The sequence below is a fragment of the Gymnoscopelus braueri genome (genome assembly GCF_963280865.1).
Source record: "Gymnoscopelus braueri genome assembly, chromosome: 1".
NCBI classification, from domain to species: Eukaryota; Metazoa; Chordata; class Actinopteri; order Myctophiformes; family Myctophidae; genus Gymnoscopelus; species Gymnoscopelus braueri.
The window spans coordinates 27,288,002-27,313,001 of NC_137603.1; the positions used below are offsets into that span (position 1 = coordinate 27,288,002).

General features: G+C 42.9%; 1 protein-coding gene across 2 annotated transcripts in view; it reads right to left on the minus strand.

Annotated features, from left to right (window-relative positions):
- The window catches only part of sox6 (SRY-box transcription factor 6), an 83,329-nt gene that overhangs the window by 43,258 nt on the left and 15,071 nt on the right, over positions 1 to 25,000 (minus strand). Inside the window, exons 3-4 of one of the 2 annotated variants that reach the window (XM_080437475.1) lie at positions 23,668 to 23,736; positions 5,765 to 5,885 (exon numbers count right to left, since the gene is read on the minus strand). In XM_080437475.1, coding sequence (XP_080293601.1) covers positions 5,765 to 5,885; positions 23,668 to 23,736 — 190 coding nt within the window. Of the gene's footprint in view, positions 1 to 5,764; positions 5,889 to 23,667; positions 23,737 to 25,000 lie in introns of both variants that reach the window. The other variant, XM_080437474.1, reaches the window with a different exon arrangement.

The following is a 25,000-nucleotide window of genomic DNA, read 5'->3' on the forward strand; positions in this document are numbered from 1 at the left end:
CTGTCAGCGAGAGAGAGAGAGAGAGAGAGAGAGAGAGAGAGAGAGAGAGAGAGAGAGAGAGAGAGAGAGAACAATGAATACAGGTTGAGACAATGAGCGGGCCCATGGCGGCCAGGCAAGTGCCAACACGGCTCCTACAGTATAGCCCGGGATGTGTTGCTCTGCGGCAGTGATGTGGCACGTTGCATGGAGCCCTCGGCTTGCAGCCCAAACATCTGCATCAACAAAAGGCTCAGCTGGTCTGACTGGAGAGGGATTACTGAGGAACGTGCACCATGCCCTTCTTCATTCACCTGCACTGTACCCAAGGCACAGCCAAATCCTCGGTATTCATTTCACTTGAGAGTGGAAAACTGACCCTCGCGGGTCCATTTGGGTCCATTTTCAAACTCTCACAGTTGAATTAACACAGGGGTGTGCAAGCGTGCGTGCGTGCGTGCGTGCGTGCGTGCGTGCGTGCGTGCGTGCGTGCGTGCGTGCTTGCTTGCTTGCTTGCTTGCGTGCGTGCGTGCGTGTGTGTGTGTGTGTATGTGTAAACTTTTGTCTATGTGTGCATGTGTGTGTGTACGTCCGCGTGTGTGTGTGTGTCTGTGTTTTTGTGTGTCTGTGGCTGTGCAGTGCACACCTAATTACTAGTGTGTGTGTGTGTGTGTGTGTGTGTGTGTGTGTGTGTGTGTGTGTGTGTGTGTGTGTGTGTGTGCGTGTGTGTGTGTGTGTGTGTGTGTGTGTGTGTATGTGTGTGTGTGTGTGTGTGTGTGTGTGTGTGTGTGTGTGTGTGTGGGTGTGTGTACGTGTGTGTACGTGTATGTGTATGTACTGTAAGCGTCTGCTAAATGTGTTTTGAATATCTTTCCAGGTTTTAGCATTTATCCAGAGGAAGCAGCGTGTTCTCTCAAGCTCATCATACAGATGTAGACTTGTCTTGCTATTGTCTGACACCACATTGTTTGTTTCACACTGATAGCTTTGGCAGCAGGGTGAGAACACTTGTAGGGGAACTGGTTAGAACAAGCGTGCAGTTACAAAAACACAGGGGGGGGAAAAAAGAAAGGAAAAAAAAACACAACACATTCTTATCTCACATATCACAGTGATCTAGCGCAAGAGAATTGCTCTCTAAATAGCAGCTCTATTTTATTACTGTTTCTGTGCTGTTGGCCTGCCATCAGCAATCAGCGCGTTTGACGGACAGGGATATATAAAAAAAAAAAAAAAACGTGTCTGTATGATTGATATCCAGAGGGGTGCTGAGTGTGTAACTGAGCACCAGAAGCTTTCGCACACTCAAACCTAGTGTGTCGAGACAGACAGAACAGCCCCAGTGAGACGGGCCAGCACAGCACTCGCAAGGGGGAGAGGTTGGATTGAAGCATGTGTGTAGAGAGAGGGGGTGGGGGGGATTGGCCTTAGTTCAGACCCCACTTCTGCCTGTCACTTCTCCTCACAAACATATGGAGCCATTAAGCCACAGACATGAAGGTAAATGTATATACCTTCTCTTTCACTTTGCCCTCCCTTGCTCGCCTCACTTTGCAATCTCGTACAGCGCAGCACATTGTGATACAGGCCATGGAAATTCAATCCCCATTTAGGGGCAGGGGCGAATAAAATCACACAGGAGAAGTGATTTCAAATTGTACTGGGTGGAATGGGAGGGGCTGCTATGAGGGTGGTTATTTCCTCGTCCTTTTTACACTATCAGTTTCTCCTCTCATTCTCTCTCCCTCCTCTCTGTCTGTCTGTCTGTCTGTCTGTCTGTCTGTCTGTCTGTCTGTCTGTCTGTCTGTCTGTCTGTCTGTCTGTCTGTCTGTCTGTCTGTCTGTCTGTCTGTCTGTCTGTCTGTCTGTCTCTCTGTATCTCTATCTGTCTCACTTTGTCCGCTCTCTGTGACGTACGATGGGCAGGAAAAAAAACGAAGTAGTTGGACGACTTTGGGTGTCATGTGAAACCTAGAAGGGTCATGTGTTAAGTGAGTACACCACCGCTGCCTGGGGGGTAAGGGGTCTTGAGGACACAAAGTCTGATGGCACCGTGAAGGCCCCACCAGTCTCCAGTACCCTGGGAACTGTGCCGGGTTAACCTCACTGGTGAAAGGGCATCGGTTTTGAAACGGTGCCCACTATGTGGGACATAGCTGCTCCCATGCCCGACACCCCCTGGGCTATAAATGCAGGTGACACCATGGCTGGGTCTCAACGGGCCATATTTCCTGGCTCATGAGGTGGCATGAATTAACCATCATAGGCCTGCGGGGGGCTGGCATATTAGGCTTTTTTATTATGAGTTGTGATAAAGAGTACAGATACGTAAAACCATGTGGTCATTATGTAAATCTTGTGTGTGTAAGGACCGTTAAAAGTTGCTTTGAGCCTGGCGAAGGAGCCTAGGTATCAAGCACTGAGGGAAACCACCAATCTAATCAATGCATGCTCCCTTTTTAAGATGTACTGGAGCTAGGACTTCTTAACCACTTAAGCCCTATTTTATACTTAGTCGTACGATGGTGTCGTGTGAAAATGTTGTGAGCTTGTAGATCTGCAATTTTGGAAATATTATTTGATTTCTTACATTTCTTTGTGCACATTTTCAACTATAATAACATGGGACACCAGATTGAAAGTGGTCAAAAATATTTCATTACTACAGTATGAAATATCTTGCTGTGAAAAACATTTTCCCAAACAGCAGAATAATCTTTTTCATGAACTTGAGAGAGAACAAAAAGCCCCCATACATTTTTGCATATCCCTACACACACGCAGAAGGACTTTGGCGAGTCAGTGAACTATGGCGTTGCCGTAGAACCATGGAATCAGTAAGCAGTCCCTGCAGCAGGATGTCTATGAGGCAGACCGGGCCTCATCATCATGACCACAGAGTCATTCTACGCCGGGGCCCATTAGTGGCACATCAGACTGAACGCCAGCACGTCCGTTTAAACAGAGCAGGGGGACGGGGAAGTTGTGCCCACGTCTATTTGTTTAAAGGATGACTTGGTGTGTCTACGGGTGTGCCTCTCCACCGTGCAACACCGGGCCATTGAGCACAGCCAGTGCATGGGGTGATGACTTATCACTATGGCGCTAGAGTGACTCTGTTGCTATGTCAGCACCGCAGGGTCGGGGTCATAAGCGGCAGTGGCCCCTGGGAGTCGTCTCATAATGATGACATCAGATTAGTGTGCCTTAGCTTGGAAGTGAACGCTTGGCCACTTGTTTTGCGGCGAGAAGGACGCGACGGCATCCATATCCACCCTGCAGGTGGTGAGAACATTGCGTTATCTGGATATATTGTGTCGGCGGAACTGAAATAACAATTTTTTTTTTACTAGAACAGTGGTTTTCAACGTGGAGGCCATGGACCCCAGGGGGGCCGCAAGGGGCCAACTGGAGAGGAAAGTATACACCTTTTCATTTCAATTCAAATTACGCGACATATAGCTTCTTAATTTTTTCCTTCTTTCTTTTCAATTTGCAATAGAAGGGCTGCAGCCAGAGACTACAGCTATTTGGGGGTCCTTACCATTGGAAATGTTTGGGAACCCCTGGACTAGAAGAGCCATTTTGAGGCCCCCCTCTCTTATTTTCTTCTCAGACTCATGAATTATGCAGGAAGCATGCACATGGCGACCCCTAGCCATGACTCCATAATAGCTCCTGTTATTTGAACTAAAACATTTTTTCCGTGTCAAACCTATGGGAGAAACACACTGGCAAAAGACTCCCCCCTCAGGCACTTTGTTTATGCTGTCATGGCTCCATAGTTCCAAAAGAGCTGACTTTCCTTTTTCATCCTGTGGTTTTATAGTTAATTCATTAACTGCACTACCACACCCTTTAATGTCCTGCAACTCACCTGCTGCCTTCCCAGCATTCACCCTCCTATGTTCTAGTGCTGTTTTTATAACAGGGTCAGGGAGAAGGGAGTAAGATCCCTTGCCCTCTTTCTTTTTCTAAAGATTTATTTTGGTCTTTTTATGCCTTTATTGATAGGACAGTAGAGAGAGAAAGAGATGTGGAGTGACACACTGCAAAGGCAGTCGGGATCGGGATTTGAACCCACGACGCCCTGTCAGGCTACATTGAGCCTAGGTGCCCGGACCACTACGCCAGCCCCTTGCTGGCGTAGCGAGCTTCAACTCTTCAATGTCCAATGGAAGCAAGAATGAGAAAACTCCTTACGTGTGCAATTTCTACTCAGTTTGATTCAAAGTCCAAGGCCAGGCCAGGCCAGGCCAGAGTAGAGGCCAGAGCAATCCAGGCCATGGATTTCTTTGAATTTTTAATTACAGTAGCCTATGGTGGTGCATTTCTAATTTCCAATAAGGTGGGCTCACACTATAAGATAATCAGGGATATTTGGGCTAGGGAACACCCCTCCTGACAATCGGGGGGGGGGGGGGGGGGCTTGATTGGGAGCGAATATCGAATAAGATTATTGTCTATTGTGAGGGGTTCAACGATCCAATCTTAAACCTCCCGATTTGCTCATAGGCGATCGAGGGAGCCCGATCTTTTACAAACACGTTTGATATTTATCTGGATGATCACTACTGTGTGGGTGGGACAGCACAGTGGGAGAGATGCAGTCTACAAGGAGAAAGACGTTAAGTGAATAAGTGAACTCTTGCTATTTTCGCACGACACCATCCTAGGATCAAGTACGAAACAGGGCTTATGTCGTTATAATGAAGAGAGGATGAGTCGAATGGTATCGCCTGCCTGGTATTTACAGTGGCTCAGCTGATGTGTTGAACAGACATGTCTTGTTTGTGTTTGTTTGTTTGTTTTGTTTGGACTTGCATAATGGAGCGTCGCTCTTTGTGTCAAAAGCAGAAAGGAGAGAGGCATGCTGTTACAGGCAACAGCAGCAGCATTTACACCTTCACCAGAAGTGTGTCGCTTACATCATCCCCACAGGCACCGTGCAACGATCCTTCCTCGTGACATTCTTTCCATGATTTATTTCAACATCTAATTCTCACTGTTATGTGATCATTTAAATATAAAAGACAAAATACAGGGGAGAGGAATTGACAGCAAAAACGCCAATTATCCTTGTTGTTTTTATGTATTCTAGGAAATGTCCCATGTGGGGGGCTTGGGGGGTTTTACTATGACACCGCATCTCTCTCACTAGCAGTGATTACAGCCGGAACACTCCCTGCTGCAAAACACTTTCATGTTGAATATATGTTTACATTCCTCCCATATCTATTGTTCCACATGAACTTGGACTTGAGCAATTCCCAAGGCTCAGGCTCAATTCCAAGGAAAACGCTGAGCCTCTGCATGATGCTACCAATAATGAATCCTACAGCATTACATACAGTAATTCACGTACCCCCCCCTTCATATGATTAAAATTTCATATAATAAAAATGTAAAGGAACAACTTTCAACCTGGCATCCCTATTTTGGGTATGTCACACTACAAAATAGGCAAAATAGGCAAACATATAGGCAATAGGCAAACATAAAAAATAAATTAAAAAAAATCAAATTATTTGTATTATTATTTCCCAAAAAGTAACAGAAATACCAGATCTAAACGCTCACAGTGTGAGGTTGTAGATCGGGTATTTTAGCTATTGTTGTGGTTAAAGGCTGATTTATACTTTGTTGACCGTACAACAAAAACATCAACACATTTAGTTTTTCAGTTGAGAATATATCAACGTGGTGGGTCGATGAGGTATAAATTCACTTTATAATGGGTAGAGACACAGCGAGCAGAGAAAGGGGGGGGGGAGAAGGGGTCATACCTGGCTTGTAAGACATTCCCGGCGGGAAGAGAAAGCCTTGCTGGGCGGCGGCCGCTGCTGCCAGACTGCGTTGGTCGTGTGGAAAAATGGGGATCATGAGCGGAGGCATGTGACCCTGGACCTGCTGAACAGAGAGGGAGAGGGAGATCAGAGAATGGCCCGAGCACAGACACACTGAGACCAGATCACAGCTCGTCTTAATGCGTGCTGACAGGGGGCTCTCCGGCAATGACGGCCCTCGTGCGCTCACACAATACCTGGCCGAGCCGACACGGGCTGCTCTTAATCCAAGCCACAATTTCACCTCGGCACATCAAAGGGCCCCCGACACACGCCCATTGTTCCACTATCAGTCAGAGGGGGAATGACACGCAGGATTGCGGGGAGGAGGAGGCGGAGGAGGAGGCCGCGTGTAACGTTAAGCGCTCTGTAGAGAGGTGACGCGCCGAACAGAGTAAGACTGATGATGACTGACAGCAGTATGAGAACACACAAACAACGCCACTGCTGCAGTGGATACAGCATGTCAACCGGAGAGATATCTAACGCTTTTCACAGATGCCCGGTCCAATGCGCACATACTGTACGCGCAGGCGCAGGCGCAGGCGCACACACACACACACACACACACACACACACACACACACACACACACACACACACACACGCAGAAGCCTGTACACACATTAACATAACAGACAAGGGGAAGACTGCAGCTCAGATATATAGCATTTTGTCCCATAATCTTGGATGAACATTTATACAGACGATAAAAGCCTGTGCATTGCAATTCAGTAATTTACTACAACTGTTTTCAGCTGGGGAATAAAAGGGAGGCAGGCCTAAAAGTGCTTGCTACTTGTGATATTTCATTTTAATGTCTGAGGTCTCTCTCTCTCTCTCTCTCTCTCTCTCTCTCTCTCTCTCTCTCTCTCTCTCTCTCTCTCTCTCTCTCTCTCACATAGTATTAACCTTCACCATCCCACCTGCAATGTTATCTATTGGGGATATTAAGACTAACTAGCAAATGCATGTGTGTTAGTGTTTGTGTTTGTGTGTGAGACAGAGTCAGGGGGCGGGTGTCAGAAGTATAGTGAGTGTGTGTGTGTGTGTGTGTGTGTGTGTGTGTGTGTGTGTGTGTGTGTGTGTGTGGGGGGGTTGCAAGGTCCAATCTTACTGTCACCCTCTGCTTCCTGGCGCTCTATGATGGGGAGCAGCCTAGCTAGCGCGGGGCTGCGAGGGTTAATCTAGCACTGAGCCAGGCCACCTCAGGGGAACCTGCCTGGAAAATAGGTTAATAAAGGTCACCCCCCAAAATAAACACTTTACAGAATGTTTCTCCATTCATTCCTCTTTAAAATCAACTTGCAATAAAATGGGTCTGGGTGCAATTACTGCCGCTGCATTGGGGCATGAAATCAACCTGCTCAGAGCAACGACTTTTCCCCCATGTTAGCTGAGGTCTGCTTATGATCTCCACAGCGCTGCTCCCCCTGTTTGCCCTTGACTGGCGTTGTCAGGCCCAGTTTCTCTCAAACCTCGCAAGCTAGACCTACTTAAAACCACTTTATTGATCTGTCCAGAGGTGCAGAGCTAGACTAAAAACTAAATAAATAGAGCCATTTTGTGTCTACCGAGCTTTTACAGAAGTGCAAGAGTAGAAAGTACATTATAGAAGAATGGAAAAGTATGTAATTCTTTTGAATGTGTTTCTGTAAAAAAAAAGTGCTGTGGCCACAGAACGGTAAATGGCCTTGGAGACTTCGAGAAATGACCTTAAATAAAAAGATCTTTTTTACAGGATAGGATAAGGATATAGGATATTGTGTTCCAGGTTTCCAGGCTGAGTGGATGGAAGATGGATTTGGGCCTTGCATGTATAGAACATATGGAAAAACACGATAATTAATGTCACAACATGAGGTAGAGCCAGTGACAGGCGGAGTGATACACTGGGGAGCACAGCTTTTCTCTGTGTCTGTGCATTTGGACTATAAAACCAGATGAAGTCTGTTGCTGAAAGCACTGCACTTACCCTCCATGAAGCCCCCAATGCCTTCAAGAGGCTTATTTTCCAACAGCAAGAAAGTACTGATCATTTTTAATTAAAAAAAATGAAATATTAAAGTTTTTTAAGTCTCCAGTTTAAACATATTAAAGCAGTGGTAATCATTAACATTTTCTTTGAAAATATTGTTTCTTAATTTTACTGTTCCAATAGTTATAATCAGTCTGTTTTGAAAATGACTTCCAACGCCATTTCTGACTAACTCTGTTTACTAGTGATGAACTTCTTCATTTAGTGAAGGTAAGCAAATAATTTTCACCACTAATGAATTCCCATTTTTCTCCTTGCTTCTCTCTTTAGGAAGTGAATAGAATTTTAACCACTTAAGCCCTATAATACTTTGAAAAATAACAAAAATAACCGTTCTACAAGCTCATCGCAATGTGACTGACGCATTGTGTGCTTGCATCAAAACTGCGTTGGTTTGTTTGTTTGTTTGTCTTTTATTTCTTTATTTCTATATCTTTAAAATTTGGGAACATTTGCAACATACTCTTTAAAACAGAAAACAAATTAAGCCTCATAAAGGTAAACAGTGGTTTCAAGAGTGGAACTAATGTGAGGTTTCTCTTCTTATATCATTCAAATTATTTCACTTGCTTTCATTTAGCATTTAATTACACTATTGGCAAACATTATCAAGGAATCTGTTTTAACATTCAGAGGTTGTCACCTCTTCTTATTGCCCTTGTATCATCACTTAAAAGTATTTGTCAATAAAACAGTCTAATTACTTTAAATGACTCAAATATCTGCAATGAATGATATAACATGTACACAGGCATGAATACAATCTGCTGTTCTTAATATTCCTCTCCTTCCATGCAAAGTGTACAAGGTAAAAGTATTACTCGGCCTATCATTAAAAAGACTTACTATTAATGTATCTAATATACTACGATATATAGTGAAATAAAAATATTTATTTGCAAGACAAGGAATTAAGTTCATTGGGTACGAATGGCTGTGATTTTCTTTAATGAGCTCCTAGCATTAAAGTTTTGAGGCAACTAATGTCAGAGAAAGGCAAACCAAGTGCACAGGAGCTTCAAAGTGCAAACAAATAGTTAGGACTGTCAACGAACAGCTAGCTCAGTGGCTGAGCAGACAATGTTCTTTTAACATTTAACTTTAGTTTTTTTGTTTGACAGTAAATAATCGTGAGACGCGAAAATATTAAAATATTATATATATATATTATATTGTAATATATCTAAAATATTTGTGTGTGTGTGTGTGCATGTGTGCACGTGTGTTCCATACCACCCTTTGTGACTACCCCCCTATAAGAGTTAGCCTCAAGTTCATCTACATGTGTGGGCCCAGTGCCCAGAATATTTCTATTGCCAAGATGATCTTGAGGAGCCTGAGAATGAAGTGGAGCAGATGTGGGGGGGGGGTGGGCGAAGGGCCGTGCCGTCCCCTCTCCTCATAAATACGGCAGCATTGTTTCCCTGGCACCGCCGTCCCTTTGTCTTAGCGACCGCTAAGTACTGGATAATGCCATCTCGCACCATCTGCCCGCGGGCTTCATTAAAGATACATGAATGGGGTGTCTTATGAGGAACAGGTGCTATTGTTTGTCCCTGCAGACCCAGTGGTGAGGATCGGACTCAGAATACTTGAAGAGGAGCATCTGTAGTGATCAGTCAGACGGGCGCTGCCAGCACACGCACCAACAGAGGTTTCCAGGGGGGAAGCTCAGCCACGTTGCAACATGTATCATCAATTCAGATGACCTGATGAAGGCTGTAGCAGGCCAGCGCGCAATCTGTTTCCCTCTCAAGGAGACGCTGTTATACACTGTACAAATGCTCAGTGTTCATTTTACCGCATTAACCCTGGCGTGAGCATGTCAATATAGGCACCTTTTTTTGAAAATGTCAAAAGTTTTTTACAATGTTTCAAAATAATTAAAAAGTGAAAATAGCTAAATAGAATAAACAGCTCACAACACGTCACATTGCGACATGCTTGTAGATATTGCTATTTGTTGCATGACAATGTGCGGTACGAGTGTACAAAAGTAACAAAAAGGGTGCATTTGGTAACAAATTTTGTATATTCCCAGTTATAAATTGAGTTTTCAATGTGTATGAGAAATAGAACCAACCTACACACTGCAAGTGGCATGCTAATGATGATAATCTGATGGTGTAGTACAGAACTATTAAATTCTGGCTTTAATCTTTCAAAATACTGTCTCTCTGCTATGCAGACAGGTCTGTCTGTTTTCTTGCTTATTTATATCAATCTACGATATTGAAAGAAAAATCACAGTTCTTGTGGGGTGTGGGTGCAGTATCAATCTGTGTACAAGGGACAGATTTTTAAAATAATTATACAATTACACTTTATCATTAAAGAAAAATCATTATGTTTCAATTCTGGTGAAATGATGAACTTGTATTCCCCGTGTCTGTCCATCCAAGCTGGAACATTTTGGAAAATAAATCACAGCAATGGCTTCTTCATGTAAGAGTAATATATATATATATATCATGTCTCTGTAGATATAATAATGTACAACTACTGTAATACAGTTGTTGAACATCAACATCTGAAGACGGGGCTCGTCTTCAGATGCCCGTAAATGGCTGGAATATTTTAGAATACTTCTTTGCTTTCTACCACATTCTTTGATCAATTTGCTTAGCTGGGGCTATAGTACTGCACTGTAAGTGTGCATAATAAAAAATAGGACTCATTTGCAGTCCAGTACATACTGTACATAAATCTATCTATACTGTACAAAACCCACTTCAAACACGGTGGCTCCATAATAGTGCAAATGGAGATATACAGGGTATTAGAACAAAAATCGGAAAATATTTAGTGTGAGGGACAATACAAGTTTAATGTTTTTATTTTATTTCTATAGCAGATCTATAAGCTCACAACGTGTCGCATTGTTACTACTCTTTACTACTTAAATATAACAGCATAATCACCAACAATTATCTTCACATTAGGCGAGAAGTATCGCTTTTTTTTTTCATCGCCCCAATCACCAAAACTCTTCATAAAATATTCAAAATACATTTACACTTGTGACGTCGTCAGAGCCACAGATCTTTTCACATCATCCATAGGAGGTGGTGCCACATCCACCCGGGGAAGATATGGGCTCCAGCTGTTACTGGTTCACACATCACTCCCTCCTTCTCTCCACAGTGAGGAGTGGAAATCACCTTTGCAGTGGTAACTAAGTACATTTACTCAAGTACTGTACTTAAGTACAATGTTAAGGTACTTTTACTTTACTCTCCACTACGATGTTGTACTTTTTACCAGCTCACAATATGTTACGATGTAGATCTGCTATTCGTTAAAAAACTGAAAAATTCACAAATGTTTGAAATGGGACGTTCTGCATAATAGTACTTTTAGTACTTTATGTATATATATTGATGCCAGTACTTTTGTACTTTAACATTGTACTTAAATACAGGTCCTTTGCTTGTAACAGAGTATTTCTATAATACGGTATTGCTAATTTTACAAAAAAAAATAATCTGAGTGCTGTTCTTGTTCCACCGCTGGTGATCCATTTGAAGGTAAAGTGATCTGGAGGAAGCTGGCAGCAGCGCTGGCTCCATCCCAACAGCAGCACACGCTGCAGTAGAACTGACACCAGACAGCAGGGAGAGCTCAACACCCACCACTGTGTGTGTGTGTGTGTGTGTGTGTGTGTGTGTGTGTGTGTGTGTGTGTGTGTGTGTGTGTGTGTGTGTGTGTGTGTGTGTGTGTGTGTGTGTGTGTGTGTGTGTGTGTGTGTGTGTGTGTGTGTGTGTGTGTGTGTGTGTGTGTGTGTGTGTGTGTGTGTGTGTGTGTGTAGTACGCTACACTCACAGCTCCCTGAGAGACAGAGAGCACTAAACTTTATCCAACCACTTACAGTAGGTTCCTGAATCCACTGCGCCACTCACGCTAAATCATGAACCTATCGTAGGATTTACTGAGGCACACGCAAGCCGCTTTTATTTTAGGAGAAAATGTTCAAAACATTTTAAAAAAATCTAAAAAGATTTCCAAAAACTTTCCGAACATTTTCATTCTCAATTGACAAGCTCACAACTCGTGTGACACATTGTGAGATTGGACATCTGCTATTTTATAATGTAATAGGGCTGAAGTGGTTAAGGCTGAAAAGTGTCTCAACGCACACAGTTGGACAAAAATATGATTTTGAGTGACACTTGTCAAAACTTTGGAAAAAGTATGAATTAGCCTTTCCCCCTACTTCACAGCTCATTTATCATGTAGTCACATGTCCATTATGCATGGGTGGCCACTTCAATTATGAACCCTGCAATGATACAGTTAACTAAAAACAGCAGACAGTTACACAGACACACTACAAAGGAGACATAACAACTTTACTCATTAGACTATAATTCACACAGTTACACAGAAACACTACAAAGCAGACACAACAACTTTACTCATTACACTATAATTCGTTTTTGTGCGAATACACAAGTGCACCTTCTGCAGCTCACTGTCTCTGCCAAACCCCAGCACGTGCACACACCCGCATGTGCACGTGCGTGTGTGTGTGTGTGCACGCACGCGCGCGCACACACACACACACACACACACACACACACACACACACACACACACACACACACACACACACACACACACACACACACACACAACACCTTGATCACAAATTTTACCATGAGTTTGGTCTGTGACCGCAATCACAAAAATAGATCGATAGGTTTGTGATGGACTTTGATCTTCCAGCATTCTGTGTGCAATGAAAGTCAGGTCTTCATATCCTCACTTGAATGAAGCACATTGTCTCCTGCTTGTCTGCTCTGGAAGTGAGCACAATAAAGCAGGGGCACAATTCGCTAGAGAGGTTCAGGTCGGCAACAAAGGGTCCTTGTCCTGACCATACCTACACAACCTTTCCCTTCACTTCCTTCCCTCTACTAAAGAGTCCTACCCCCTTCTCAAGTAATAGATTAACATCTGGAGGCAAAGGGCTGCATTATTCGTCTCTTAACGCTTTCACTGTAGCTGTTCTCATACGTGAACAATACACTCTGTGGCATGCCTGCGTTTCAGTCCTGCCTGTGGCGTTTGACGTAAGGTGGAGGAAAACAAGACACTTGGGTGAGGTCAGGCCATCTAGAGGGAATAACCAATAGATGACTTCTTGTTCCACTAATTACTTACACAGTAAAACAAGCTCCCTTGGAAAACGGCCATTTCAATATGTCTATATTAAGTCGGCTGCAGTCTAAAAGCAGGGCAGCCCCCCCCACCCAACCCCCGTCATCCAGTGTAAGCCCACGCACGCACGCGCGCGCACGCACACACACACACACACACACACACACACACACACACACACACACACACACACACACACACACACACACACACACACACACACACACACACACACACACACACACACAGAACAGTGTGGTTAAAGAATGTGGGCTCTCTACTGTATTTTGTTTAGGATGGGGGGATGGAGGGCATGAAAAAAGAAGGAATAATCTGGCATGGGCTCACCATAAAATTAAAAAAGGTTTGCAGTAAACTGGCCAAATCCACGGGGACTCCCTCAAACAGCATGTGTAATGACGGGACAGAAGAGAACAGACATAAACAAACCCACCAGTGAGTCTGGGGCCGCCATCGTTAGCCCACATATACATCCTTGCTCTATGGAAATGGGAATAAGTGAAATGCCTCGGACCCTCATTCCAGGGGGGTGAGTGGGGATCTAAAGAACTTTTGACACGGGCTAGTCGGATCGCCTGCTGCAGCCATCCAACGTGAACAGGGTAGGGGGAAGGGGTAAATGGAGGGATTTAAGCATGTGAAGCATTGGGAATTCTACGGGTGTAACCGCCATGGAATATCAAACGTTCAACATTGTAGAGCCAGTCCTTCTTCTTAGGCTGTGATCGAAACAAATGCAGTGTCTTTCTTCTTCTTCTCTTGTTGACTGTTTTGTATTTGATTAAACATAATAAAAATTAGAAATTATTGAATATTGAATGAATATTTACATAATTCACTTGTGAGCCTACGCTGTAATTTATGTAGGTATGCATTCTGCAACATTTAGTCACAAGAGTGCCTCTATTTTTAAGGCTGTGTGGGGAGTCTTGAGGAAGCTAATGAGAGAATGCAGTGTGTCTGATAGTGAGACAGAAGACCACCCCTAATCTAATAATGGTATTGTCCGGCTGGACTTCCCCTCTTTCCTGTCCTGAGCTGATAGACTGCAGCTCTGTCTTCACTGGTGGCTCCCAGCTGCTGGGGCCACAGAGAACAACAGAGCCCATTCTCAGCAGAAAGCAGGATTGTTATGAGGGGCCACTTTATTACAGACACGAGTGTGTTGAGACTTTAAAATACGCTCGAATGTCATGTGCACGCCCGACGGCGGGTAGGAATAATTATGAAAAAAAGGAAAAAGAAACACAAAAAAAAATCTACAATTTAGTGTCTATGAAAAACCATGCAGCACAGAATGGCCCATTCATTGTGTTCCTTTTGGGGAATGCTTGGACTCTCCTCCGCCCGAAAACAAAAAGGGTCTTTTTTTGCGTCAGCCATGGGGCTGAATGCTTTGCTTTGCCACCCCAGCCCTAAGAAAACACGGGCCCCCTTTCTCCCTGCCGGCTGCCCGCACACAGTAGATCCCATTAATGCAGCTCCTTCGCCCCTGTGAGCGTGCCCACTGCGGAGGACCGATGGCTGCGCAAAGCCAACGCAAAGACAAAACAGTTTGCTCAACATTAGCAGGGAAAACACAGGCTGCGCAGGGAGGGAGAGGAAACTAAGTCAACATCACACTGGAGGATGTGTTCTCCCGTCAACTGATATTTTCCTTTTCGAGGGTCGGTGTACAATGGATGTTAAGTGTAAGCCCTCTGCCTTCATCCCAGGAAGGCTTGTGGAGGCCGATAGAGCTCTGAACAGGTGCTTTGTAATGATATTCAGAAGGAAGAGGGACGTGCTTTATTCATCATAGATTCCATTTGGCTCATGTTGGTATCAGTGACATTTGTGTAAAGTACTCATGTTCAGTTATCAGGCTGATCAGATTATCAGAAAGCGAGTGCAATTTCTCTGATGTCTGATGAACATGCACTACAAGGATGTGTTTGATTACTGTTATCAGTGGCTGAGAACTGGCTCGGAGGCTGCAGGTTTATGGAATACATTACTTAGTCCCAGGGGCTTGTTTAGAACCCCCTCAGGTAACTCATTTAAAGTAGACACTCAGGTGTGACATCGCACGTTACAGTTGTTCATGTACTGTAGCAGCCTCTCTCAGAAGGAGCCTGCTCATAATGTCTATTTAACTCATTAAGACCGGGTCCGCGTCTGTGTCATTTTTTTGATTTCTTTGTGCCATTCAAAAATAGCAGATATACAAGCTCATAGCGCGGCACTAGATCTGCTATTTTTTTAAATTGTGAAAAGTTGTGCAAATCTTTGAATGTATATATATTTTTTAAGTGAACATTTGTGACTCAAATCTTTGCTTCTGGGGGGGTCCCTGGAACAAAATATTTTGAGATGGGGGGGTCCGCGTACAAATACATATCATTTTGGGGGGTCCTTGACATGAAAATGTTTTAAGATTTGCAAAAAAAAATCGTAATTTAAAAAAAAATAGCAGATCTACAAGCTCATAGCGCGGCACTCGGTGCCGCGCTATGAGCTTGTATATCTGCTATTTTTGAATAGCCAAAGTACAGCATAAGATAATGGTTAAAGTGGTTCAAATCTAAAATGACAGATACTTTCCCGGTCTTAATGGGTTAAACTGCCGGGGTGTATAAATAGAAAGGCAATTGAGCGATGCTGCTAATTTAACAACAACAATGGATCTAAATTAACAACAGCAATTTCTCTCCATTCTTTCCTCACTGGAACAGACATTGTACGCCCTCAGCATAATGTTCTCACCCATGTTTTATTGTATTACTACATGCTAGTCTATTAATTACACTAATGTCTATATATTTTTATGCAGTTCTTTTTACACACTTATTAGGTTTACTTCAATGATCTACTCTATTACTTTGTATTATTTAGTACCGTACTTGAATTATACCTTGTACATACAGTACATGGACAAATAAAATATTTTAATATTGAATCTTATCTTTTCTTCGTTGTTGTTGTTTGCTATTATTAGGTTAGGACAGACATGTAGGTAATTGTCATTTTTATTGTTCTCAGAATACATACATACATACAAAAAAAAGCATTGAGAGAAGCTTGCAGCGCTGAGTGAAAAGTGATTCAACAAGCCTGTCTGTGTATACTAACCTAAATCTACACCACGCGCGTTAGGTAAACGGATGGTGCATTTCACCCGGGGGAAAGACGCAGTTACAGGTCTCCTCTAACCATGCACTGAAGACATAATCTCGACAAAACCCACAGACCCAAACCACCCGGACAATTCCCACTGTTTATATTCCTAAAGCGTGAATTTGTTTTAACAGGCCAGCGACATTACCGTACCAGCCGCTCATCCACTTAGCTTAATTTCCAAACTATCAGCGCCATTGCTGAGGTTGTATCTATTAAGCCATTTTTGTGGATCATTAAGTTTTAACAGGGGCCCCGATAGCTTTATTGTTTAAATTGCACATGACTTTATTTAACGTCAGCATTTCCTCTGGTTCCTGACAAGAAGTCACATTTCATAACTAATTAAATTGATCCCTCCCTCCCCACCATCAGAGGCCACTAAATGGAATTATTTGTATCCAAGTGTCAATATATTAAATCACAGGGGCTAATGAGACGGGTCACCGCTTTCTTTTATCTTCAGTCTCGCATGTGCACATCTTCATCAGCTAACAGTCTCCTTAAATGGAGGATGAACCAGTTGGACTGCGTCTGCCTGGGCGGGAGCCAAGCCCATCTGACTAGGTTGTTAATGCCGTCCCATAATCCTACTAGCAGACCAACACAAGGGAAAAGCAGAACACTCACACCGAGGCATGTGTACACACACACACACACACACACACACACACACACACACACACACACACACACACACACACACACACACACACACACACACACACACACACACACTACACACTATCATTCCGTACTCTATTATCCTCTTATTATCATACAGTTATGTTCTAGCAGTGTTAATTGGGGAACTTACACATTTTCTCTGACAATGTCTATTTTTTGCCTTTTCTGCCAGTGCATTAATAAGAGTCTCACGCTGAGGAAATAATTTTGTGCCATGGAGACAACAAAAGCAACCGAGAATACACAAATTAGCATCATTATCTTAGTGCAATTACCAGAGAGCCTTGTGTTTATTTAAAGTTTATGTTAAATTATTTACCATTATGTGGTAGCTTTGTGTGCCATGCCTCGCTAAATTGGCAACAAAACAAAATCACTGGATTAAATTGCTGCTCATTTGGATGCCAAAGACAAACCCATATTATAGCCTACTTGCAGCACAATATGTTGGTGCACAGTGCACACAAATAATTACTGCATCTGTGTGTAGCAAGGGAACGTTAGATATTGTGTCTGACATATTACGGTGGCTATAAACTACAGGACATAAGGAAGACTGGCATTTACAGTCTAAACAAGAATGGCCACTTGAACCGTGAGTCCATGAATCATTAACAACAAGCTGTTACAATGGGCTCATACCTTTCCTTTTTTTTCTCTCACTTAATAATTATTCTCTGTCCATGAAGACAACACAGCAAGGCTTTTTAGCATACTGTAAATGGGCAGGAACTGTACGCAGTACCAGTAAGATAACAGAAGCAAAGTTTTGTCAAATATTAGACAGTAAGATCCTACTTGATATATTTTTGTACAACTAGAGCAATATTTTATCTGGCACCAAATAGGACGAGACAAGAGAGGTCATTTCAACAGAGCATGCCATTGTGTGTACTAACTCTTGCCATAAAAAAGAAAAATAACATTTTAGATGTGTTGGTGATCGATGATTTACGGTGGCCCCATGCAGGCTACAGAGCAGAATTCTGAGTTTCAATTTAACTCTTCAAAATGGAGTTAAAAATAGAGTGAAGGTGCCCGTTGACAGAATCTGTCATTCTGTATTTTTGTTTGTCTGTCCAATCCCTGGTTCGATTTGCTGGGGGGGATGGGGGTCCATGTCTCTGCTTTTGATATCCCCCTTCTGATCATTCATTTTTATCGCCAGTGGGGAAATGAATTAAATACATGCATATATTTTTGGGTAATGAATACTATCTGATATGTTTGATAATATCGCAATTGTTAACAACATTAACAACCTCAACCCCGGTGTCTTTATTTTGGGCAAATGTTCAAAATGTGTCAATATTAAAAAAAAAATCAAGTAGCACTGAGGAGTGGGATATTTAAATAGTATTTTTTATCTGTGCACTGTGGTCACTTAACATTATTTAACCCATACATGTCCCTCACTGTTAACTCCACACCGTTAAAGCCACATGGGACAAACACCTTTACTTTGAAGTTTGCACTGGCAATAAAATAGTGGCCTTTTCCCTTTTAACCCTTTCTCTGGTTCTCTTTTAAGTGACCCACACCTACAGCATGTGCATGAAGACACAATTGTGCATTCACACACAAAGGAAATTGGCTTAATTCACTTTCAACCTGGATCTGATGGTTTTAACAATTGAATCACCACATTTATTGTTTACAGTCAATAGGAAGCTACGTGTCGTGTGCCAACCAGATCAACCTAAAACCACTATCGCAGCTGGCCTGGCATTGTCTTTCTCTTCATTATTTGATCTGTACATTTTTATTTTTTAAGGTTAGAGCAACAGCCATTCAAAATGTCTGCCTTGGCTAACAGTAAATAATACGTCGACATTGTATCAGCATCCACCTGTTACAAACATTTAAATCTATACCCAACAAAAGGATTCTGATTAAAAGCCTCCTTGTTTCATCTGGGGAGCTCCTTTCTCCGACCGCTGTGTGAAGATAAAGTTCAGCCTGACCTTTCAGCCAATATTTATTCTCTTGATGTGTGTGTGTGTGTGTGTGTGTGTGTGTGTGTGTGTGTGTGTGTGTGTGTGTGTGTGTGTGTGTGTGTGTGTGTGTGTGTGTGTGTGTGTGTGTGTGTGTGTGTGTGTGTGTGTGTGTGTGACCGTGCGCGTGTGTGTGTGCGTGTGTGTACACACACAGTAACTGAGTGTCTGTGAGCACGAAAGGATCTACATACCTGTGTGTGTGTGTGTGTGTGTGTGTGTGTGTGTGTGTGTGTGTGTGTGCGTGTGCGTGTGCATGTGTGTGTGTGTGTGTGTGCGTGCGTGCGCGTGCGTGTGCGTGTGCGTGTGCGTGTCAAACCATGGCTCGTGTCGTGCCAGAGCCATCCTTCAGGAATGTATCAACTGGTACCATCCCCGTGCGAGGGATGCACTTTGGCTCGAAAGCCTCGTGCAAATGCAAGAATTTCCACCCAGCCTTGATCTCTATGAGAGGCTTCTGAGGGCAGGAGGGGCTATAGACAATACAACGTTAATCTAGTTTTATGGAGCTCTGCACCCCATCAGAGAACGGCGAAAATAGCCAGGTCTTGACCGAGTTGTTTTAGCAAACATGTTTGTTTTAGTCTACCTACCCATCTTTTAAAAACTTGTTTTATCGACTGCTTAACACGTGAAACCCTGCTTGTAATTCCCATGTAATTAGAAAATATATATATCTGAAAGGATCAGCCAGCTGGCCTACAGGAAGGAAGACTACAGGTGATCCGTAATGTTGTAATGCTGAAAAGATGTAGGGGAAAGTGGCTGTGATAGTCTAGGAGAGTCCTGAGGACACCATTGCTGATTGATGAACAAAATGAGAGACATACATCAGTGCTACTATATAAAAACAAAGTGCCCTATACTGAAAGATGAATTACTTATTACCTATCAAACCCATTCTATGTTAATTGTTTTATTTTTGCTGTCACAGGCCTATCATACTGCAACTCCCATATAGGGTTAAGAATTCCTCAGCTGAATTGAGAGTTAATCTCCTAGGATTGAATTAATGCTGGTATGATTTCCCCCCAAAACGTAACTGACTGAAGCAACACAAGCAGAGGAAATGCCTCGTATAGCCTTGAGCTTTAACTTTTGATAAGCCCCGAATGCTGTAATCAAAACATCTGTTATCTTAAAACAAGTGACATTGTAATCCCGAAGGACAAAGACTCAATCTCTCTCTCTCTCTCTCTCTCTCTCTCTCTCTCTCTCTCTCTCTCTCTCTCTCTCTCTCTCTCTGATGAGAAAGGATGAAAAGAGAGAAGGGTGACTGAAAAGGGAGACTTAATTAAAAAACTGTTTGTTGCCTTGTTACAAACCTCTCTAACTAAACCTCTACGACTACACACTTCCTTGCTATTCCCAACAGCCATTATGCTAAAAGCAAAACAAGAACGAAAGAAAACGAAGAAAAAAAAACACCTTAAAAGTACACATATAGCGTGCCAACAAGACTCTCCAGTTACAGTCCCCGTGGTTTTATTGTTTGGACTCTGACAGTCCTGTTAACAGTGGCCACTGATGTGATCAGTTACATCATCAATATGGGACGTCTATAAGGGGTGGCTCGTACCCCGGAGCCAAACCAGAAGGTCTTTGAAGGCCAGTAGGAACCCCAGTAAAGCCAGCTGTTCTGCACACTAACAGCAGGGTAACTCAATCCCCCAACGCTGCTTTACCACTTTGCTAAAAGTCTGTGACATACAAAGCTGGAAGCTTGTTTACAGTACTAATTAAGTCAAAGCTGTTATATATTAAAGGGGCCGGGCTTTTTTTTCTTCTTTTTCTTCTTCTTCTTTACAGACGACAGTAGTAAAAACAGTGAGTGCCAAAAAAAAAAGATACTTTATTGACTTGCCCCTGCCTCTCTTCCTATCACTTTGCCTCTTCAAACTTGAAGTGATTGCTAACACCTCATTGGCTGTTTGAAGGAACTAGGTCAGGAAGAGAGATTTTTTTTTCCTGAAATAAGGACTAGACAATACTTGGAATAGACAATGTAGAACATGATCAAAATGAAGTGTGCACTGTAAAATCCTTAGTGTTAATTCATCGATTTGTAACTCAGAGGGGGTACAATTTGAATCCCCTTTGTGTCAAATTAACATTCAGGATTTTACAGTGTAACAATCATCGGAGTAATCCATGGTATGTGTCCTACATCCTGTGTGCTGAGTGATGTCAGAGTGATGTCAGAGGCTAACGGGCAGCGGGGCAGATGGTCATAACACGAGGCTCTTTTGTTTAATTTAATGGATGTGGTGTTGTTGTTTTTTATCTGGACAGATCAGACGGACACAGTCTGGTCAAGGGAGAGTTCAGCTGATTTTTACTTCTATCTCTGTTCAAGTGTTTGAAATGGATCCGTGCATAATTTAGAAGCACATTCCCATGCGAACTCTACCCACTGAGTCCCCTCCCTCTCAAAACTACACATCAAGGGGCATTTCCAGGTATCATTTGGTTTCAACTGTGAGATGAGGGTATGGACCCTTAAAGAGAGCTGCATTAAGAGTTGCGCGCGCTCAATGAGCACAAGTAAAGAGCCCTCCACAAGATATGAATGATACTAGGCCCTCACTAGTACTACATAAGGTACTTCATCTCAGAATGTATTCTAGAGAGTGTCGTGCTCTTTAGCGGAGTGTGATGTGGAGTAATTTCTGTGACAGACTGGCCACTGTTAAAGAAAAAGGTCCGGCTCGGCGGCCTCTCGAGCACATGTCGACAGCGAGGTCTTTCTTTTAGCGAGAGCCCTTGAAAGGAGCATTTCTCTTTTTTTATGTTCCAGCAGTAAATCCTATAGTGTTATGCTTAATGCTGGCTAAATCCAAGGGGTTTGCCTCAGCTCGGCACATCACAGTGCCAGTGCATTGAGCTTCCGGTGGGCTATGATGTAAAGGAACAACAGAGAACCCAGCAATAAATTAATTGTTAAAGAAACCAGATAAAAAGTGTCTCTCAACAATGAAAGTGATGTGAGCATCTACACTGATAAAAAAAATAACGTTCTGTAAACATGAATGTGATTGACATGTTGAACGTTACATGCTGAACGTGAATCTCTGTATATTTGGATGGATTTTGATTGGCTGTCAGTGTTTCTGTTGTTCATCAAATCACACCAATAACGTTTTTGGTGTAGACACTGACATTACTTAAAGCTATCAGTGTGATAGCAGTGATGGCCTGGACAACGTTTGGGATATCTCAAGACGGCCAAAAGCAGTGTTCCAGGAGAGTTGTCAGCGATGTTACTTTGAACGCTACACATTATTTCGACTTTTTGAACCTATACAACATTTTGAACTCCCTACTCCTCCCCACCACCCACAGAGTTGAGTTGATTCTAGGAGCTGTATGGTGGTGAATTGAGAGGAGGAGATGGGGGAGTTGGATGTAAGTAGGACAAGTAACGCGTGGGAGAGAAAGAAAAGAAGGATGTGCTTGACATCAGGAACACACTGTGGGATATAACCTTGGCTTCCCTAAGACAGTGAGACCCACAGCCTTGACCACAAGTGATGACCAGCCCTGGCACCCGCGCTGCAACCTTGCAATGTCCAACACACTGCCTGGGTGGTCCTTCACCTCACCACTTTGTACTGCACCACACAACACAAACACACACGCACACACACACGCGCGCACGCACACACACACACACACACGTGTATGCAAACACATTCATACACACACACACACGCACACAGACACACAAACACACAACATATACAATATACAGTATACTAACAGCATTTTTTCATGTAAAGCTGGCTATTTGTGTGTCTCATGTGAATCCTTCAATTCCTCCTTAAACCTTTATTATTTTATATTCTACAATACATACTTTAGACTGAGAACCCCGCTTTTTTAAGAGAATGTTTAGTCCATATCAAAGAACCAAGCTTCAGAAACTGAAGTGAGAATCAATGAAAACTGGACTGGCCTCCATATTATTTGACACAAAAAGGTAATAAGGAAAAAATATTCTGACTAGAAAACAAATATTACAATACACACACATACTGTACACCAAGTATTGTCTAGTGTTACTTTAACACTGTGTACAAAAGATAACCAAATGGACCTGCAATAATGGCACTAAGTTTTGGCTGGCCCCTGTTCCATACAGTATGAGAGTGTGCCACGTGTGTCATGTGGGACAGGCTGGTTTCAGAGGCATTTACCAGCCTCTTTCATGTCCCCCACCTCCAGGCTCCTCTCCATCAACAGGACTCATTAGCTGTTGTTACTTTCCCCCTTTTTTCCATCTTTGTTCATTAAGATGTGCTAATTATTCTCCTCCATATTTTAAAGCCCTCCCAATTACCAGCAGCCAATTAACATTTGATGTAAATGACGAGTGTAAGAGAGAGTGACAAAAAAAGAAAGTTAAAAAAAAAATACCACACAGAATCACACAGCAAGAAAGGAATCTGGGAGAGATGAGAAGAAAGGCCTTTCTCCCCTAAGATTACATTGATATTGTTCATGCTGGTGATATATAGTAAATATGCGTTTGGGTAAGGATGGCATAGACTACCTGCATGGCGCACAATGACACCGTGAGTGTCAGTGAATTCTGGGCCCCATCAAAAGACAACATACTCGGCTCCTGACAGCACTGATGATGACATTAGTACTGTGGGCTCCCATGTAGCCTGGGGCCCTGTGAGTCATTATCACTTTTCACTGCGTTCTGACGACCCCGGTGAGCGGTGAGAGAGAGTGTGAGTTGTTGAATTTCAGAGGAACAACAGCGAAAACAATTCACCGACCTGAATCTGTTGCTGGAGAAGGTTGATTTTGTGCTGCTGTTGCAGAAGCTGTTGCTGTTGTCTTGCGATCTGCCGGAGAATCAGAGACAAACACAAAAAGTTTTAACCTACAGTATTCACACTGCACAGAACGGTGTAAGCATTTCCCACACAGTGCAATTCTCAAGGGCCGTCCTCACCGAGCACTATAACTATAACTATAAATATATTGTTCTAAAAATCGTTTTAACTCAAGTGGATGGCAGTCCACATCACAGCTATAATGATGACAGTGGTGAATGATATAGATAGTTATAGTGCTTGGTGTGGACAGCCCTAGTGTTAAATGAACACTGAGGATTTATTGAGTAATTGAGCATATTCACAAAGCAGCCATTTTGCTCTGACATCATACTCGGCGGAATCCGAGAATGATGTGAAAGCAAAATGGCCACCGTGTGAATATGGTCAATTATGTACATACAATAAGTGAATAAACCAATGCCGTTTTGTGATATTAGAGTATGCATGGCAAAGTAATGCACTGTAATGTCCACATTACAGTACATTAGTCAGTTATAGTCAGTTATAATGTACAGACATGCCTCAACATGCCTCAGTCAAGCGCCTAAGTCAGGAGACAGCTGTTAGCAATGGAAATGTAATGTACACAGAAGCAGGACATTATTAACAAAGAACTGAATTTGTATATTTCTTGTTTGTTTGTACATGTACTGCATATTCCGAACTTGTACTACATACTGTACTGGACTATACAGGACCTTCTTCAATGACGTGACCAAAACATAAAAACAATTTTTCCAAATGTGTGACTGTCTGGTGCAGGGAGTCTGTCTGACCCCCCACCTCCCCCCACTCCCCACCCCGGTGACAAGCAGCCGTCCAACAATCTAGCCCCCGTCCTAGCAGTTCATCTAACTACACGCTCGCTTCATTGAGCATGACAACCTAGATTTAAGTGTCATTTAATTTTCATTTTCAAATATAATTACAAAGTGTTCACTGTAAGATATCGGTCGTCTGCAAATGTGTCAGGATTAATTTGTGCTGGCTTCCTCACGAGTGTCAACAGTTAATTACTGTGTTGTATCGTGATGGCTTGATGACATTCTAGCTCTCTGCAGGCTCTACCCTCTCTTTCACTCTCACACACTCTTTCTCTGCATCTCTCAAATCCCTGTCTCTCTCACCAATTTTATTCTCCATTTCTGAGTAGGATTTGGAACACCCCACCTTTCAAATATGAACAAACATCGGAAAATATATTTTATCACTGTTCCTTTATCTTGCATATCTACAGAGCCAATAAAGTGGAGAGCACCTTCACAATCAT